The following is a 20,419-nucleotide window of genomic DNA, read 5'->3' as shown; positions in this document are numbered from 1 at the left end:
GATTTTGTGAGCAAACAACTTATGGGAACAAGAATCAACTAGCATAGGAAGGCAAAACAAGTGTAACTTCAAAACAATCAACACATAGAGAAGAAACTTGATATTATTGAGATATGTAAGGGCATAAGTTCCTTTCTCATGATATTTTTCAGAGGCATCATGAATGGATTCAACAATATAACTATCACATACGGCACTCCTTTCATGATGCGCAAGCATAGCAAATTTATTACTCTTTATGGCATACATGTCATCATAATAATCATCACAAATAGCAACTTTGTTGTCATAGTCAATTGAAACCACTTCCAAAATAGTGGATGTATCACTAAATAAAGTCATGACCTCTCCAAATACACTTTCATTAATATTGTAATAATATTCAACACCCTCCAAAATAGTGGGATCACTACTACCTAGAGTTGATACTCTTCCAAACCCACTTTCATCAATGTAATCATCATAAATAGGAGGCATTCTATCATCATAATAAATTTTCTTATCGAAAGTAGAAGGAATCAAAGGATCATATTCATTAAGCAAAGCATCCCCAAGCTTAGTACAAGCATTATTTCCAGCAAATAAATCTTCAAAGGCATATCATAAGGATAATCACTCTCACCATTAATCATATGAATAGAACCAACGGTATAGCAAACTTTATTATCATAATCTTCCAAGCAAGTGCTAAAAGGATTTTCAAGATCATAAGGGATATCATTGTCTTCCCAATCATAATCATCACAACAAGCAATAGGCATAATAAAATCATCATCAATATCATCATCCTCCATCAACATATTTGATTCACTTTCATGAGGCACGATGGTGATGGGAGCAACACTATTTGGGAGAGATACCTTTTTACCTCTTTTCTTTCTTCTTTTCTTCTTCTTCACCACACCATGTGTGGGTTTAATTAATTCTTTCAAGCTTCTTGTTGAAGAGATTGATTGGATAGGAAGCTCCTCCTCGTTACTTGATTCATCATAACAAACACTAGGAGGGTATTGGGAAATATTTTCCCTTTCATTACTACTCTCTTCATATTCCATTTGTTTTCTTATCTTTAGATAGTTCGCAAAATAAGGATTCTCAATGCAATTTACCACACAAAACATATAAATTTCCTCTAGATCAAAACCAAGAAATCTCTCAGGATTTGGAAACCCCTTAGTTATATGTTTCATTTCTTCATACCCCAAAAGAAGACTAAGCTCTTTATGATGCTCAAGGGTAATCAAGTTATCACAATTTTTGGACACTATTTGATCATGAAAGAATTTGCACTGGAGATTTAAATGACCATGTTCATTGCAAAGTTCACAAGGATGGTGAAAAAAATTACATCTTTCAGCACAATCATCTAGCCTCTCTTGCAACCTTTTTGTTTCTAAATATGTATGCTTCTTACAAAATCTATCTTCCCTTTTTGGTGTGCAAAGGCACTCCCAATACATTCCACAAAAAGTGACATGCTTATAAGAAACATTTTTGTCATGACTTGTGCAATCACCACTGGAATTTGGGATATTCGAAGAATTCACACTGACAACATTGCAATCATGCTCATCATTCAAATATTGTGTGCCAAACATTTTATTGACTTCTTCTTCTAACAATTGAGCACAATTTTCCAAACCATCATTTTCAACAAAGATATTATAAAGATGATCAATAATATGATGCAACCTAAATTCCATTTTTTTTGTTTTCTTTTTGTAAACCAAACTAGTGATAAAACAAGAAACTAAAAGATTCAATTGCAAGATCTAAAGATATACCTTCAAGCACTCACTTCCCCGGCAACGGCGCCAGAAAAGAGCTTGGTGTCTACTACACAACTTTATCTTGTAGACACGTGTTGGGCCTCTAAGCGCAGAGTTTTGTAGGACAGTAGCAATTTTCCCTCAAGTGGATGACCTAAGATTTATCAATCCGTGAGAGGTGTAGGATGAAGATGGTCTCTCTCAAACGACCCTGCAATCAAATACAAGAAATCTCTTGTGTCCCCAACACACCCAATACAATGGCAAATTGTATAGGTGCACTACTTCGGCGAAGAGATGGTGATAAAAGTGTAATATGGATGGTAGAAATATATTTTTATAATCTGGATAAATAAAAACAACAAGGTAGCAAATATTAAACAGGCACAAAAAGGTATTTCAATGCTTAAAAACAAGGCCTAGGGTTCATACTTTCGCTAGTGCAATCTCTCAACAGTGCTAATATAGTTGGATCATATGATTATCCCTCAAAGTGTAATAAAGAATCACTCCCGAGTTCCTATTAGCGGAGAACAAAAGATAGGAATTGTTTGTAGGGTACGAAACCACCTTAAAGATATTCTTTCCGTTCGATCTATTTAAGAGTTCGTACTAAAATAACGCAAAGCTATTTTTTCGTTCGATCTATCCTAGAGTTCATACTAGAATAACACCAAAGCATATTCATATTCAAACTACTCAATCCACACAAAGAACTACAAGGAGACCCCAAAGTTTCCGTCGAAGAAAAGATAATAAAAACATGCATCAACCCCTATGCATAGATTACCCCAATATCACCGCGGGAATCCACGAGTTGAATGTCATAACATATATCAAGTGAATCAATAAGATACCCCAATTTTCACCTCAAGTATTCATACCGCAAGACATATATCATGTGTTCTCAAATCTGAACATTCAATCCGACATGACAAAACATCAAAGGGTAAAGATTCAATTCATCACAACAAGAGTATAGAGGGGAGAAACATCATATGATCTGACTATATTAACAAAGCCCATGATATAGATCACGAGAGAGAGAGAAAGATTAAACACATAGCTACTGGTACAAACCCTCAGCCCCGAGGTTGGACTACTCCCTCATCATCGTGGTGGACGCTGGGGTGATGAAGATGGCCACCGGAGATGATTCCCCCCCTCCGGCAGGGTGCCGGAACGGGTCTAGATTAGTTTTCGGTGGCTACAGAGCCCTGCGGCGGCGGAACTTCTGATCTAGGTTAACCGCGAGGGGTTTCGGAATATTTGGGAATTTATAGTGCAAAGAAGGGGTACGGGAGGCCACCGAGGTGGGTACAACCCACCTGGGCGCATGGGCCCTAGGGGAGTGGCGCCCCAGCCCACTATGGGCTGGGTTCCCTCCCACTTCAGCCCATGGGGCCCTCCGGGATAGGTGGCCCCACCCGGTGGGCCCACGGGACCCCTCCGGTGGTCCCGGTACAATACCGATAACCCCGAAACTTGTCCCGATGCCCGAAACAGCACTTCCTATATATAATTCTTTACCTCCGGACCATTCCGGAACTCCTCATGACGTACGGGATCTCATCCGGGACCCCGAACAACATTCGGGTTACTGCATACACATATCTTCACAACCCTAGCGTCACCGAACCTTAAGTGTGTAGACCCTACGGGTTCGGGAGACAAGCAGACATGACCGAGACGACTCTCCGGTCAATAACCAACAGCGGGATCTGGATACCCATGTTGGCTCCCACATGCTCCATGATGATCTCATCGGATGAACCACGATGTCGAGGATTCAATCAACCCCGTATGCAATTCCCTTTGTCAATCGATATGTTACTTGCCCGAGATTCGATCGTCGGTATCCCAATACCTCGTTCAATCTCGTTACCGGCAAGTCACTTTACTCGTACCGTAATGCATGATCCCGTGACCAGACTCTTGGTCACTTTGAGCTCATTATGATGATGCATTACCGAGTGGGCCCAGTGATACCTCTCCGTCATACGGAGTGACAAATCCCAGTCTTGATCCATGTCAACCCAACAGACACTTTCGGAGATACCCGTAGTCTACCTTTATAGTCACCCAGTTACGTTGTGACGTTTGGTATACCCAAAGCACTCCTACGGTATCCGGGAGTTACATGATCTCATGGTCTAAGGAAAAGATACTTGACATTGGAAAACTCTAGCAAACGAACTATACGATCTTGTGCTATGTTTAGGATTGGGTCTTGTCCATCACATCATTCTCCTAATGATGTGATCTCGTTATCAATGACATCCAATGTCCATAGTCAGGAAACCATGACTATCTGTTGATCAACGAGCTAGTCAACTAGAGGCTTACTAGGGACATGTTGGTGTCTGTTATTCACACATGTATTACGATTTCCGGATAACACAATTATAGCATGAATAAAGACAATTATCATGAACAAGGAAATATAATAATAATGCTTTTATTATTGCCTCTAGGGCATATTTCCAACACGCTAACGTGCCGTTTCTTTGACATTTTTGCCCCTCCTGCCGTACATCTGGGCCCAACTAACCGGTTCACTCTCTCTCCCCTCTTTCTTCTTCCTCGCGACGACAGGGGCATTTTTGAGCACGTACTGGATCGGGCGTTTCCGCGGTCGGAGAGAGAGAGGGGCAGGTCAAGCGCGGCGTGGTGAGCGATGTCTACGGCGAGCACGGCGGGGATGTCTTCTACGAGCTCGTCGGTGGCCGCCAATGTAAGTTTCAGTGTCGATTTGGGGGAGAGATGGGCATATTGCGAAATTAGGGTTCATCGATTTGGGTTTTTTGCTGCTGTTAGGTTGATGGTGTCGGCATAGTTCAGTTTCAATCGGAGTTTTACATCCCCGATCTGACATTCTGTGGCCTTGAGGTTCGCTCGATGCAGCGGTGCCCTGGCCACGGGCTTATTCCTGCTCGTCGTGTCGCCTGGGAAGGAGCAAGCTCCAGCAGAAGGTTTCTCGGCTGCCCTCTTGATGTAAGTGTTTGGCTTTTAAGCTTGATTCGATTCTGCACTTTCCCCTCTTTCTAATTCGATCATTGATTTTGCAACTTCCTGATGAATGTGAGTGGGTTGTATGGATTGACCCGCCACCGACCGAACGTGTTGCTCGTGCATTTGAGGAGCTTCATGTAGGATTGGAGAAGAGCTGGCTAAAATCTCATGATTTAGAGAGGAGGGTGATGTATCTAACCGAGAAGAACAAGAAACTGAAGCTGAAGATGAAAAAGAGGAACGATCTTATGCAAGCATGGGGATTTATCATAGTTCTTGGTATTAGCATTGTGGCCACATTTGTTTCTGGGTGGTCTAATAATCCATACTAAATGGATTTCTCTTTGTAGTGTATGTTGTGATGGAGCTTGGTGTGGGTATGTATTATCAGAGGACAATGCTGTGATTTGGGAATGTTGTGATGTTGCTATTTGGAAATGAATCAAGAATCTTGCTTTGATCGATGATTGAAAAAATAGCATGGATTGAAATTTTTGAACAAATGATCTGTTGTGACAAAATAGGAGCTCACAAAAATATTTGAAAGTAGCATCTCACAAGATAGCAGCTCACATAATATTCCAAACTAGCAGGTCACAAAAGGAGCATTGCACATTCAAGATAGTAGCTCACAAGTTCACCATTACATAAGTTCATAATTTCAGCCCACACACTTAAGGTAGCAGTTATCAAGTTCACAAATAGTTGTTGAACAACAAAAACAGCAGTGCCCTAAATGATTCCAGTCACAGGTCTTTCATCTTCTTGCTCCTGGTGTTGCAAGCAGGGTTAGTTAAGAGCCTTGAACTCCTCCTTGTGGTGACAGTTTTTCTCACTTCTTTGCTTAGCTGGTTGCTTCCAGTTACAGATCCTACTGTAGGATCTGGTGCAAACTTGAGCCTCTTCTTGGCTGGTGACATCCCTCTATCAGCTGCCCTTTTGTAGTTCTTCCTTGGGCTACAATTGAAATGAGAACATTAAATGCAGCAAAAAGGAAATGAGAACATCAAATAAAGCAAAAAAGGAAATGAGAACATCAAATAAAGCAAAAATTGAAATGAGAACGTCTATAGCAGTTGCACCTTATAGCAGATGACACTATTGGTGCATCTGTAGCAATTGGAGCATCAGGTTCAACCTCTATAGCATTTTCAGCATTAGGTTCAACCTCTGTAGCATTTTCAGCATCTGTTTCAACCTCAGTAGCATTTTCAGCATCTGTTTCAGCATGTAAATGATCATCTGTTGCATTTTTAGCCCCCCAGTGCTCTTCTTCCCCAAAAGCTGGGTCAATGGATTCCTTGCAGTGAGTGCCACGATGGCCAAGCCTTCCACACCTGCCACATTTATTTCTCCTTCCTCCAAGTCCTTTTCCCTCGGATTTTGCCCTAATTCTTGTCTTCCTAGGTCTACCAGGGGCCCTGTTTTGCAATGGAGCAGACAATTTAAACCCAGGGTCCACCACATCCCACTGTTGTTTGCCCTCCATTGCAGGCAAATTTTCAGCATAAGTAGCATTGAATCTAGCAACAGAAAAGTACTCATGTACATACTGATCAATCTCACTTACTGGGCCTCTCATTGAAGTAATAAAATACAAAGCATGTATGCAAGGCTGTCCAGTTAACTGCCACTTTCTACAACTGCAAGTCCCAGTGGCCAAATTTACTGGATATCTCCACTCTCTCTTTTCCTTGTCAACTGCTGTGATCTCTGCCTCATATGTGCTTCTCTTCACTATCTCCATATCAAGGTCCTTAGATTTTGCATGAAGCATTTTCATGACTTTGGGGATTATGATGTGGCCAATGAATGTAGCAGCTGCAATCTGCTGTCTGAGATCAAACTTCTCCATTATAAACTATCTTATTTTGTCTAGCAAGTCCACAATGTGTACACCCTTCCATTTTTTAATCTTTGAATTAAAGGACTCAGCTAGATTGTTATTAACATAATCTACTTTACATACTTCATTGAACAGTGACCTTGCCCATAGCTTGGTATGATGCTCCTCTAAGTACTCCTTCACACCAGCCTTACTGTGCAACTGCCTAAGATGGTAGTTGTGTTTCTTTATGCTGTATGTCAATGAACAGGGCCATAAATTTTCATCAAAGAATTTTCCTCTAAACTTTTTTGTGAAATCTGCAGCCAAATGCCTCATGCATTCTCTATGCTCCACACCTGGGAACACATCTTCCACTGCAGTCTCCAGGCCTTTGCATGCATTAGTGTGGATAACAAGACCTGGTGGGTGTCCTATAAGCTCTCTTAAGTTCTGAAAAAACCAAGTCCAACTGTCTATGTTTTCACCCTCTAGAACTCCATATGCAACTGGGAAGATCCAATTGCAAGCATCCACAGCACATGCACTAACTAGTTGCCCTCTAAATCTGCCATTTAATGCAGTGGCATCTACTGCAAGATAAGGCCTACATCCATTCAAAAAACCTTGCCAACATGCTTTGAAAGAAACAAATACTCTTCTAAAGCACTCTTTCTGTCTACTCTTCCCATTTAGTTTGTACTGCACAGTGTGTTTATCAATGGTAACTACACTACTAGGAGATGCTTTCTCCACTTCTGCCTTGAAGGTATACAGTAACTGGAAAGAGTCAACCCACTTACCATAGATATTGTCAAGTGCCATTTGCTTCCCATAGAATACTCTCGTATATGGAACTGCCAGGCCATACTTCTTCTTCAAATTTTTCTGCAATTCTATTGGTCCCACTTCTGAATCCTCTAAAACCCAGGTCTTCACAGCATCAGCAACCCATCTACTCTTAGCTGACTTCAATCTTTTTCTCCTGTTCACACTGGGACATGTATGAGCAGTTTTGTTCACCTTAACCTGCATTCATGAAAGTTCAGACACATGTTAGAACCTATATACTGCAACAAGAAAACAAAATACAGTATCAATGCTGCTAACTATAAGCACAATGCAATGTTAGTTGCTATATATTAGATACCTGAAACAGTGTGCTATGTCTCATTAAGGAGGCATGCATCCTCCATTGACACCTCTTATAAGCACAATGCACTGTCAACCTAGTACTGTCACTCTTGTCTATCACAAATTCACTTTCAGCCTTTATTGAGAAGGTTGCAAGAGCATTTCTACAGTCTAAAGCACTGGAAAATATTGTTCCCTGTGCCAAAGAAGGATCATCTCTATTGTATTGCACATCTGGTCTTTCCTCATCAGATGTTTCAGAGTATCCCATGTCCCTGTCCTCCTCCTTCTCATCTTCACCTGCCTCAGAAAACATGCCTTCAGGGGGTGGAACATAATCTTCCCCCTCATCATCTTTCTCCTTGCCCTTCTTCCTTGTTACAAACTGTGGAAACAACTTTTCATCCTCATCATCACTTGGCCAATCATCTGGTAGTCCCTCTTCAGTATAGGGGTCAACTGAATCTCTACTCTGAGAGGGACATGCATTCTTAGGAACTTCTACAGTAGGTGTTCCTGGTGCCTGCATGGAACTGCTGCTGCCTCTACTATGAGCATTTTTTTCCTGCCCCTTGATTGGCTGGTCCTACCTTTATCTCTAGACCTAGACTGAGATCTTGTTCCTCTGCTCTCTGGCTCTCCTCTCTTCCTTTGTATGACACTGATTTCTAGTTTAGCAGGGAAATAATCATGTATTGCAAACATGATACCAAGCTCATCATCACACTGGACAGGGACCCAAGCTGTTTTGTCAATGTCCCAGTACCTGAATTCCACTGCATCATATAGACCCCATGGATATTGAGCACATATGGCAGATCTAAACTGATTAAAAGTCCATTGATTGTCAGCAACAAAAGGAAAAGAGAATCCTGTATTGGTTGCTTTTGTGCCAGCTCTAGCTAAAAGTGTGGTTTCCATTCTACATTCCATCCCAACTGCTCTATCGGGGTCGATCCTACGATGACCATGGAAAACAGAGACAGATCCCAACGCCATGAGCACTATGAACTAGGTCAACAAATCCCAAATCAAACTACAAATGGCATGAGACTCCGCCAGATTAGAAGAGAAACTTACCCCGCTGAAGCATGCTTCTGTGGCTGCGGTGTGCTCCCTCGTTCGCCGCTGCCGCCGCAACTGCTATCCCCATCCATCCGCCGCCGCCGCCGCCGTAGTAGAGTGTCGCGCAGAGTCAAATCTGAAGCTCCACCATGGCTGCCATCAGGAGATCGAGCCTTGCGAGTTGGATCGAGCGAGCTAGGGTTAGGGTTACGACGGGAGGCGATTTGGGGGAGAAAGAGAGAGCGTGCGGCTCAGGCGAGAGAATGAGAGGGAGAGAGAGTGAACTGATGACCTGGGCCCAGGTGTAAGGATGGAGGGGCAAAAATGTCAAAGAAACGGCCGCTTACCAGTCAAACAGCCTTGACTGGACGGAAACGGCACGGAAGGGCAATTCTATAAGGAAACATGACGGCGGAGAGGTATTTTTGAGCAGGCTTGCGAATTAGGGGCAAATGTGAGTAGTGGGTTCGAGTAAGGGATACAGATGTAAAAGACCCATTCTAAAAACCTACTAAAATATAACATATATTTTAGGAAATTGTTTAGCATGTGTTTTATAAAAAGGTTCGATATATATAATAAAAAAAGTTCACCATATATGAAAGAAATGTTTAGTGTGTATTAGAGATGTATATTAAAAAGTGTTAAATGTGACTCGGATGGAGCAGTCATTTTCTCAGCATATCATTATCTTTTCTTTTGCAAAGATACGCTTGAATCCGAGATCAGTGCTGTTTTAGAAGAACGGAGAATGAGCATGCAACGGTCAAGATTACCTATTCCTATTCAATCTGACGGTTTGCTGCATTGACGGACAACTGGTTGGATCTTTCAGCTTATGGACATCTAATACTGGAAATCAGAAAGCTTCTGGAACCTCATGGGTTTATTCCGCAGAAAATTGAGTGTCGTTAATATAGGTTGCTCATAGTCTTGCCAATATTCGTCGTACATGAGGTAGCACCGCTTGTTAGTTGCACCATATTCCAGACAGTGTTTCTAACTTTGTATCAGCAGACTGTAACACTATTACCGAGGAATAAAACCCACCATTATCATGTAAAAAAAATGTTTATCATATACTATTACCGAGTATTATACAATAATGTTGAGTGTGTATTTAAAAAATTATCATATACTAAAATGTTCAGTGTGTATATTGAAAAAAGTTCACCGTATATTGCAAAACCTATATAAAAATAAATATGCAAAATAATAAAAAGAAAAAACCAAAGAAACCTAAGATCTGAAAAAAATAAAAAGAAACAAAAAACAGAAAAAACACATAATAAAAAGATAACAGTCAGAAAAGTCAGCAAAGGCGGCGAGCGAACTAGGACGTGTCTGAAACTACGGTATAGAAACAAATCTGCCTCTACATTGGCACAAAAAATCGAATGGTACAATCGTCAAGCGCCTAGACTTCTAATATCGTGGCCAGGGAGATTGAATGGTGACCTTGCCCTCCTCCAAGGCCCGCGCGTCCGGCGGCGCCCGGTGCCTCCTTCGGCGTTAGGCGTGGCTCCCCTTCCTACAGTTGCAGCTCCGACCTATGCTAAACTTCCGCTTCTCCGGTCCGTGCTCCGATTGCTTGTGATTGCTTGGATGGTGGCCAGGGAGAAATCCCTGCATCCTATGCTAGCAGCGGCGACACTCGCGGATGCCGTTTTCTTCTTGGAAGCGCTGTCATGGTCATTATGTGTGCCCCTCTTCGAGCATCAGGGGAAACTCTAGGTCTGGGTTTCCCGATCAGACGACGACGACGTCTTGATGTCGTTCTCCTTCATGAAGGCGTTGTCTTGTTTGCTCGTTATGTCCTCGGTATTGGATTTGGAGATATTGGTCGTCAAGTTGTCAGTGGGGCTGCTTCTTTGGTCGGCGAGTTTAGCCGTGTTATCTTTATTTGGGTCAAGCATCCCATGTCTCTTTATTTTCGGTATCATGTTCATGCCTCTTGCGTTTGTATCATGTGTTGTATTATCTCTTGTATTCATTCTAACTTCTTCTATTAATGAAAGGATACGCAAGCTTTGCGTATTTGCGAAAAGAAATCCTGTCACGGGTTTGAATCACGGCAGAGCGCCCTATTTTTTGTTGCTTTTATTTCCCTGTCTGACTGACAAGTAGGACCCATACAAGGCAGAGGGAGAGTGCCAGACAGCCAGGCGAGTTAACAGCGACACCGTTAGGATTAACGGAAATTGTATCAAATTGTGTTGTTAGATAAGTTATTGTACCATTTTTCTGGGTTTTTAGTTTTTGTATGATTCTGTTAATTCGCTGCAAGTTCTTGTACTACAGGTGTAATTAACTCAAAAAAATTGCCCACTGCCACAGATAGAGCAACTGGGCGATTAAGCTCTCTGGATAAAGATACTGAATGGGAGGGACAACTACTCTGGAAAAACTTTGCAGAGGCCACAGCACCTCACCATCTCAGATAAAATTAACACATGGTGTAACGACAGACCATGATTCAATCAGTCAACGGCAAGGCCGTCGAGCCGAGCAGCATCGGCACGAACATGTTGCCGCACTCTAGCAACATTGATGGGGCCGACAAGCTGACAGCGGCCAAGTGGTGTTGTTTCGACGCCATAGCTCTTGTCAAGCATTCCGTCGAGCAAGACAGGTGCACAGAAGATTCAGCCGCGGGCAGTTTGCACAGACACCACTTGACCGTGGCTTACGGTACCGCCGGACGCCATGGCGGTGGATGGAGTTGCCGGAGTATACCGTGTGGGGATTTCTAGGCACGGAAGGGATCGCCGAAGTGACAGCCGTAGCTACGCGGTGCTACCGTGCAAACTTCCCTTCCATCTCATCTCCGGCGCTGTCTACCGGAGATCGAGCACCTGGTGGGCATTGCTGTTAGGGAAATGTCAAAACCGAGCACTGGGAAACAAGAACAGTCGACAGAGCAAAGAATTTAGGCAAATCAGAGAGATTTCTGACATTTCTCTTAGCAACGAAGATTACATCGGCACCATTAGCCGAACAACGACCACTGTTACAAAGCATTAAACAGCCTACAGCAACCTGTGCGTGTCTCTAAGCCTTGGTTGCCTTCTTGGGGGACTTGGTCGCCTTCTTGGGAGACTTGGGCTCCTTGCCCTCCTTCTCCGCGGTCCTCTTGGGGAGCAGCACCGGGTTGATCTTCGGGATCACGCCGCCGTGCGCGATGGTGACGCCGGCCAGCAGCTTTCCGAGCTCCTCGTCGTTCCTGACGGCGAGCAGCAGGTGCCGCGGGATGATGCGGCTCTTCTTGTTGTCCTTGGCGGCGTTCCCGGCGAGCTCCAGCAGCTCGGCGGCGAGGTACTCGAGGACGGCGGCGAGGTAGACGGGGGCGCCGGTGCCGACGCGCTGGGCGTAGCGGCCCTTCTTGAGGTAGCGCCCGATGCGGCCGACGGGGAACTGGAGCCCGGCCTTGACGGACCGCGTCACCGACTTCTTCCTGGGGCCGCCGGCCTTGCGCCCGGCCGCGCCCTTCTTCCCCTTCGCTGCAACGCCTGAGGCCTCCATTGCTAACGACGGCGCTTTTGAAGAAGAGCTGGAGAGGGGCAGAGAGATTTGGTGATGGTGGATTGCGGGGTGAGTTGGTGAGAATGGAGCAGAGGAGGCAGAGTATTTAAACGGTGCGGGGAGGCGGTGGTGGGTCCGTCGATCCGCGTGCGCGCGCATCGGACGGTTGGATCCAGAGGGGAATGGACGGCCGCGATCGCCAGAATACCCTGGGCATCCCGGATCGGTGTATGCAAACAAAACAGAAGGAGAAAGTGATAGTGACAAGGTTGGAATAGTACTACGTACTAAATTCCGACGAAATTTGAGGGGGGCCGTTGGAGTTGCTCTAAGTTTACAGAATTTTTGTAAAGATGTCCAGCTGACTGATGAAAACGACACTGTTAGATGGAAACTTACTGGGTCAGGGAATTTTACTGTTAAATCCATGTACAATATGTTGAAAGCAGTCCAAGAGGATTGTCCCTTTAAGAAATTATGGTTTGTTGTGGTACCTCTGAAAATTAAAGTGTTATTGTGGTTAATGTTTAAAATAGCATTTCTCACTAAAGACAATGCTGAAGAGGGGTTGGTCTGAACGGCAAACCATCTTTTTTTGCACTACTTTTAGTTAGGTATGATTTGAGTGTCCTTAAATGTGCTTTCAGAGATAATATGAATGTTACTTTTGTTCAATGTACTTAACTGGATGGATAGTTGAGTTATCACCGGTCCGGATTTACATCAACAAAGCCTCGAGAAGAACCTGACTTTGCATTAACAAAGTCATTAACGGCTCATGCCATGGGGAAAATACAAAAATGGGCCTCACACCCAGCCTGTAAGCGGAGCACAAAATAGTATAGTGTATGGCGTTTGTTAGATACTCTAAATTGGTTCCACGACAAAATAAACAATATGGTGAAACACATATGAGAAATTGCAAATAACTTCAGGATAATGGATATCAGGTGGTTGTCAATTTTGTCTCAACATACCCTAAATCAACGCATACAAGTGACAAGAGGGTATACATTGTAGAGATTTCCCCCAGAAAAACATTCTCTCATTTGAATTTTTGTATATCCGAATTGTGACGCACACGAAGAGCTAATCTATGTTTTTTGTAGCATTACACAAGTCATGACATCTCAAATAGCTTCGAAATAATGGATATCCAGGACATGTTGGTTTGGCCTCAACATACCCATATATTTAACAGTATGGTAGACATTATAGTAACTTCCCCAGCAATAAAAAAGGCCTCTCTTTTTTGAAACTTTGATTAAAAATACAATGAAGCAGACAAAGTGACAGTTTCCAAATTTGCAAGGGCGTGTTTCTTGTAGGATTACACAAGCCATGCCATCTCAGGTATATCTTTGAAATAATGGTTATTTGGTACATCTGTACAAGTTAGTTTGACCTCAACATGTCGACAATCAATCCATACAGCATCATCACATATATTATGAATGTTACCACTAACATCTGGTGACATCGTTTATTCGCAGGAAGCAAAAACACTGTTATAGGCCATTTTGATGTCCACATAGATGATATTTGGAGGGCCTGGTTATTTGACGAGTGATTGCCCAACAAGATGTGGGCAATCAAATTTAGATATCCAAAAAATGGTGCATTCCAATGTTTCGCGCAATTGATTTTTCGAGCTTTCCTTTTTGATAATTTGTTGAATTATAGTACAGACATTAGGAGGAAATGTAACCCAAATTTTAAATCTTGATCTTTGAAAATGTTAACCTATTTAGATTTTAAACTTATTAAATATTAGAAGTTTTCCATAGGAAAACAAGATAGAGAACACATATGAATATGAGCCCCACACAGGAGAGAAAGAGGGGTGAAGGAGAGAGATGTGGATAACACAAGTGTGTGGGCCCTGCTCGCATCTCATGTAGCAACGCGCAATGCTAAATCGCCCACCTGCCTCGCCTGTTTTGAGAAAGTATGCGTGTATGTGCCCCTTCCCCGTCCCAACTATGCATTCGGCACTCGACAACTACCAAGGAGGCGCTTCACCTAAACCTCTTGGCACGTGCTTTACACACACAGATAACCATGTAAACATGTAGTATTATGAATTCCTTTCCATAAATATATAAATTCATACTTTTGGTGTATATCATATCTTATGTCCTAATCACTTATATTCAATGATGAGAACATTGGTTATCGATGGGAGTGTCCCGACAAGGGGTTCACTCCGAGCATGCCAAATCTTGCGGCGCGGATTTGTGACTTGATGTGGCCATTTTAGTGATGACTTAGTCATTGACAGCCATCTGAGCATGGATCGAACGACGAGATCCACTCATGTGCGTTATATTGTTATTCACAACGATATAACGGTTTCACGGGTTAGAATCCACCACTTTCTTAACACTCGTACTTGCATCTTATGAAGGTATTATATTCTCTTAGAAGAAAGAGGTCTATCTAGTTTTGAAAATTGCTAAATAATAGCCACAAACAAGTTTTCAAAAACAAAAAGGTAACGGTAAAACGAGAAACATTCACCGGCCGTAAATGTTATTGTAGCTACGGATAGCATACACAAAATCTATATTTTTTTATTAAGAGCTGAAACATGATTTGAAATTAAAAGCATTATTTACAAAAATGCTAAATATTTGACATCAGATTTTTAGACATGACAAATCTAATATTTTTATGGCAACAAGGGGTTGGCTGTGACCGCAGAGAGAAGTGTTGGTACCTTTCTGCAAAACTGCCACGGTGTATTTTGTATGCGTGAGATGTAGATCCGATGACTCAGTGAAGGATGGCAGACGCATCATAATCAACAACTCGTTTTTTTATAGAAGTGGAGATTTGTGATGTCGTGAAAATGGCAATTTCCTTCTGCAAGCATAACAATTCCTAACAAAAAAATCTGAACATGGCAAGGATTTGCCATGCTTGCTAAAAGAAATTTGTCATCATCGTGAGTTCGTGACAACATAGTCTTTCATCTTAGGCGTTCTATCTGTCATGCTAAAAATCTTATGATCAATTGTAGCGAAATCTTTATTTTAACTTCCGCCCCAAAAAAAACTTTATTTGAACTGTATTTCTAAACGTTGTGTTGAGATTGTACGTTTTGATAGTAAAGAAATTGATTCGTTCCTTGCTTACAAAGGATAGCTGTTTGGTACTAGTGGAGAAAATAGCTAGTGTACCAATCAAACTAGCGTGAATACAGAATAGGTCAGAAAAAAACATGAATGATGTTCTGAGTTCAACAATTAATCCATAATTTTTCAAGGGCTTTCAAAGTTCGGTCACTTATAGTCCATCTTCGTGCTGATATTCAGAAAATTCCAGCAGCAAGCATAGTTCAGCCCAAGCCAACACATACAGTTTTGAGCAGTGGGCTTTCGTGCAGCCACGAACGTTCGCAAATGGCAGCCCACGACTATTGATATGACTGCTAATTATCTAATTCAGATCTTACGACTTGGCACTGACATCTTTGGGATCAAAGCTATTTAGCACTGAGGTGGTGCAGCAAAACAGAATCAAAGAGAACTATAAAACCTTGTGCCAAGGAGCTTCACAAACCGCAGAGTCAGAGACGTCGCAAAATGGCAAATCAGAGTCAGAGACGGCACAATATTTGAGCAAGTCAGAGAGATTTCTGACGTTCTTCCATTAAACATGCACATAACAAGATTAACCGACACCGCTACAGGAACACAACCGGACCACCACTAAGAACACTACGACATGGAACGCGTCGATCTAAGCCTTGGTGGTCTTCTTGGGGGACTTGGTCGCTTTCTTGGGAGACTTGGGCTCCTTGCCCTCCTTCTCCGCGGTCCTCTTGGGGAGCAGCACCGGGTTGATCTTGGGGATCACGCCGCCGTGCGCGATGGTGACGCCGGCCAGCAGCTTTCCGAGCTCCTCGTCGTTCCTGACGGCGAGCAGCAGGTGGCGCGGGATGATGCGGCTCTTCTTGTTGTCCTTGGCGGCGTTCCCGGCGAGCTCCAGAAGCTCGGCGGCGAGGTACTCGAGGACGGCGGCGAGGTATACGGGGGCGCCGGTGCCGACGCGCTGGGCGTAGCGGCCCTTCTTGAGGTAGCGCCCGATGCGGCCGACGGGGAACTGGAGCCCGGCCTTGACGGACCGCGTCACCGACTTCTTCCTGGGGCCGCCGGCCTTGCGCCCGGCCGCGCCCTTCTTCCCCTTCGCTGCAGCGCCTGAGGCCTCCATTACTGACGACGGCGCTTTTGAAGAAGAGCTGGAAAGGGGCAGAGAGATTTGATGGTGGTGGATTGCGGGGTGGGTTGGTGAGAATGGAGCAGAGGAGGCAGAGTACTTAAACGGTGAGGGGAGACGGTGGTGGGGCCGTCGATCCGCGTGCTCGGGCGTTGGACGGTTGGATCCAGAGGGGAATGGACGGCCGCGATGGCCAAAATACCTTGCGCGTCGCGGATCGGTGAATGAAAAAAAGAAGGAGAAAGTGGTACTCCGGCGAAATTTGAGTGCGGCTTTGTTGGAGAGTTGCGCCAGGGATTTTTGTAAAGATGTCCAGCTCACTGATGAAACGACACTGTTAGATGGAAACTTACTGGATCAGGGAATTTTACTGTTAAATCCATGTACAATATGCTGAAAGCAGTCCAAGAGGATTTTCCCTTTGAGAAATTGTGGTTTATCAAGGTACCTCTGAAAATTAAAGTGTTCTTGTGGTTAATGTTTAAAAATAGCATTTCTCCGGTAGTGATAAGTGTAAATTTTGTAATTATAAAGGAAACAGTAAACCATCTTTTTTTGCACTGCTCTTTAGTTAGGTATGCTTGGAGTGTCGTTAAATGTGCTTCTGGAGTTAATATGAATGTTACTTCTGTTCGAGACTTAAGTGGATGGATAGTTGAGTTATCAACCAATCTGGATTTACATCCACAAAGTCTCAAGAAGAGCCTGACTTTAACAAAGTCATTAACGGCTCATGCCATGGGAAAAATACAGAAATATGCCTCACACCCGGCCTGTAAGCAGAGCACAAAATCGTGTAGTGTATAGCGTTTGTCGGGGACTCTAAATCAGTTCCACAACAAAATAAACAATACAGCGAAACACATATGAGAAATTTGAAATAACTTTAGGATAATGGATATCAAATGCTTGTCAATTTGGTCTCAACATGCCGTAAATCAACGCATACAAGTGACAAGAGGGTATACATTGTTGAGATATCCCCCATAAAAACATCATTCTCGCATTTGAATCTTTTGTACTCCCTCCGGTCCTTTTTAGTTCGCATATAAGATTTGTTTGAAATCAAACCTCGTAAACTTTGACCAAGTTTATAGAAAAAATACAAACATTTAGAATGTGAAATCAACAACATTAGATGCGTCATGACTTTACTTTTCATATTGTATAAATTTAGCATTATAAATGTTAATATTTTTTCATATAAATATAGTCAAACTTTACGAAGTTTGACTTCAGACAATTCTTATATGCATAGTAAAAAGGACCGGAGGGAGTATATACGAATTGTGACGCACACAAACAGCTAATCTATGTTTCGTGTAGCATTACACAAAGCCATGACATCTCAGATAGCTTCGAAATAATGGATATCCAGGACATGTTGGTTTGGCCTCAACATTCCCATATATTTGACAAGATGGTAGATGTTATAGTAACTTCCCCAACAATAAGAAAGGCCTTCTCCTTGCCGAAACTTTGATTAAAAAGATATTGAAGCAGACTGACAGTTTCCAAATTTGCAAGGGTGTGTTTCTTGTAGGATTACACAAGTCATGTCGTCTCAGATATAGCTTTGAAATAATGGTTATTTGGTACATGTCAGTTTGACCTCAACATATCGACAATCAACCCATATAGCATCATCACATATATTCTGAATGTTACGACTAACATTTGGCAATGTTGTTCATTCGCAGGGAGCAAAAACATTGTTATGGGCCATTTTGACGTCCTCATAGATGATATTTGGAGGGCCTGGTTATTTGACAAGCGATTGCCCAACAAGATTTGGGAAATCAAATTTGGACATCCAAAAAATGGAGCATTCAAATTTTTAGCGCTATTGATTTTTGGAAATTTCCTTTTTGGTAATTTGTTGAATTATAGTACAAGCAGCAGGGGGAAATGTGGCCCAAATTTTAATTTTTTATCTTTTGACAATATTGACCTATTGAGGTTTTAAACTTGTTGAACTTTAGAAGCTTTCCCTAGGCAAACAAGGTAGAGAACAAATATATGGATATGGGCCCCACACAAGAGAGAGGGGGGGGGGTGAAGGAGAGAGACGTGGATAATACGAGTGTGTGGGCCTTGCTCGCATCTCATGCAACAACGCGCAATGCTAAATCACCGACATGCCTCGCCTGTTTTCAAAAAGCATGCATGTGTGGGCCACTTCTCCATCCCAACTATGCACTCGGCACTCGACAACTGTCAAGGAGTCGCTTCGCCCAAACCTCTTGGCACGTGCTTTACACACAGATAATCCTGTAAACATGTAGTATTATGATTTCCTTTCCATAAATATATAAATATATACTCTAGGTGTATATCATACTTTATGTCCTAACCACTTATATTCAATGTTGCGAACATTGGTTATTGATAGGTGTGTCCCGACACGGGGTTCACTACGAGCATGCCAAATCTTACAACGCGGATTTGTGACTTCATGTGGCCATTTTAGTGGTGACTTAGTCATTGACAGCCATCTAATCTTGGATCGAAGGGCGAGGTCCACTCATGCGATGTTTATATTGTTATTCATAGCGATATAACGGTTTCACGGGTTGGAATCCACCAATTTCTTAATACCCTATACTTGCATCTTATGAAGGTATTATATTGTTCTCTTAGAAGAAAGAGGTCTATCTAGTTTTGAAAATTGCTAAATAATACCCACAAGCAAACTTTAGAAAACGAAAAGGTAACGGTAAAATGAGAAACATTCACCAGCCGTAATATTATTGTAGCTACGGATAGCATCCATAAAATCTACATTTTTTTATTAACAGCGGAAACGTGATGATTAATAGATTATCTATGAAAATGCTAAATATTTGACATCAAGATTTTTAGGCACGACCAATCTAATATTTTTATGGCAACAAGGGGTTGTCTATGAACATGGAGCGAAGTGCTAGTACCTTTCTGCAAAACTGCCACAGCTTACTTCGTATGCGTTAGATGTAGATTTGATGGCTGCCAGTGGAGGATGGCAGGCGCACCATTTTTTGTAGAAGTAGAGAAGTAGAGATTTATGATGTCGTGAAAATGGCAACTTCCTTTTGCAAGCATGACAAACAACAAATCTGAAAATGGCAACTTCCTTTTGCAAGGGTTTGCCACCGTCAACGACGAGACGCCTACGGTGACTTCGTAAATCTCAAGATGATATGCCGGCTCAGTCTCTCGAAGGTGCTCATAGGGATATGGTGTGCGTGTGTGCGTTCATAGGGGTGAGTGTATGCACGTGTATATGAGCGCTTGTGTCTGTACTGATGCTCAAAAAAAAGGGTTTGCCATGCTTGCTAAAAGAAATTTGTCATCCTTGTGACAACATAATTTTTCAAGCCTTGCTTACAAAAAATCTCAGGCGTTCCATTTGTAGCAAAATACTTATCTTAACTTCTGCACACAAAAAAAACATTAATAGAACTGTATTTCTAAACGTTGTGTTGAGATGGTGCGTTTTGATGGTAAGGAAATTGGTTCAAGCATTGCTTACAAAGGATAGCTGTTCTGAGTTCAACAATTACTCCATGCTTTTTCAAGGCCTTTCAAAGTTCGGTCACTTATAGTCCATCTTCGTGCTGATATTCAGAAAACTCCAGGAGCAATAGCTCAGCCCACGAACGACAGATACACAAAACCTAGAGCCATGTCTCCCTGTTATGCATACGCTCGCAAATGGCAGCCCACGATTTGATACCCCGCTGTCGACTGTCGATATGATTGCAAATTATCAAATTCAGAGGTTTTGAGACAGCAATGGCATATTTGGGATGAAAGTTATTTAGCATGATGCGCTGCAAATAAGGTGGAGCAGCAAAACTGAATCAAAGAGAACTGGAAAACCTTCTGGCAA

General features: G+C 42.6%; 2 protein-coding genes and 1 pseudogene across 2 annotated transcripts; all 3 read right to left on the bottom strand.

Moving 5' to 3' along the window:
- Positions 1–6,642: 6,642 nt before the first annotated feature.
- Positions 6,643–8,269, bottom strand: LOC147976175 (uncharacterized). Its single transcript, XM_087520758.1, has 2 exons — positions 7,757–8,269; positions 6,643–7,635 (listed from the first exon to the last, which is right to left on the bottom strand). The coding sequence occupies exons 1-2, from the start codon at positions 8,267–8,269 to the stop codon at positions 6,643–6,645; spliced, it is 1,506 nt and encodes a 501-aa protein (XP_087376884.1).
- A 3,464-nt stretch (positions 8,270–11,733) lies between these two features.
- On the bottom strand, positions 11,734–12,403 carry LOC125553959 (histone H2A). The gene has a single exon (XM_048717596.2). It carries the CDS (start codon positions 12,325–12,327, stop codon positions 11,857–11,859), a length of 471 nt encoding a protein of 156 aa, XP_048573553.1. The 5' UTR covers positions 12,328–12,403; the 3' UTR covers positions 11,734–11,856.
- Positions 12,404–15,945: 3,542 nt separating this feature from the next.
- On the bottom strand, positions 15,946–16,636 carry LOC125552117 (histone H2A pseudogene; annotated as a pseudogene).
- Between the last annotated feature and the right edge of the window lie 3,783 nt (positions 16,637–20,419).

This window comes from Triticum urartu, chromosome 4A (assembly GCF_056163025.1).
Source record: "Triticum urartu cultivar PI428250 chromosome 4A, HENAU_Tu73, whole genome shotgun sequence".
NCBI classification, from domain to species: Eukaryota; Viridiplantae; Streptophyta; class Magnoliopsida; order Poales; family Poaceae; genus Triticum; species Triticum urartu.
The sequence above is the reverse complement of the archived record's forward strand: the minus strand, read 5'-3'. Positions and strand labels throughout refer to the sequence as shown.

Excerpts from the sequence above, each read along its gene's own strand:
- LOC125553959 (XM_048717596.2), bottom strand. The coding sequence starts at position 12,327 with ATGGAGGCCTCAGGCGTTGCAGCGAAGGGGAAGAAGGGCGCGGCCGGG.
- LOC147976175 (XM_087520758.1), bottom strand. The coding sequence starts at position 8,269 with ATGCAGGCACCAGGAACACCTACTGTAGAAGTTCCTAAGAATGCATGT. Across the intron at positions 7,636-7,756 it reads GACATAGCACACTGTTTCAG|GTTAAGGTGAACAAAACTGC; the intron begins GTATCTAATATA and ends TCATGAATGCAG.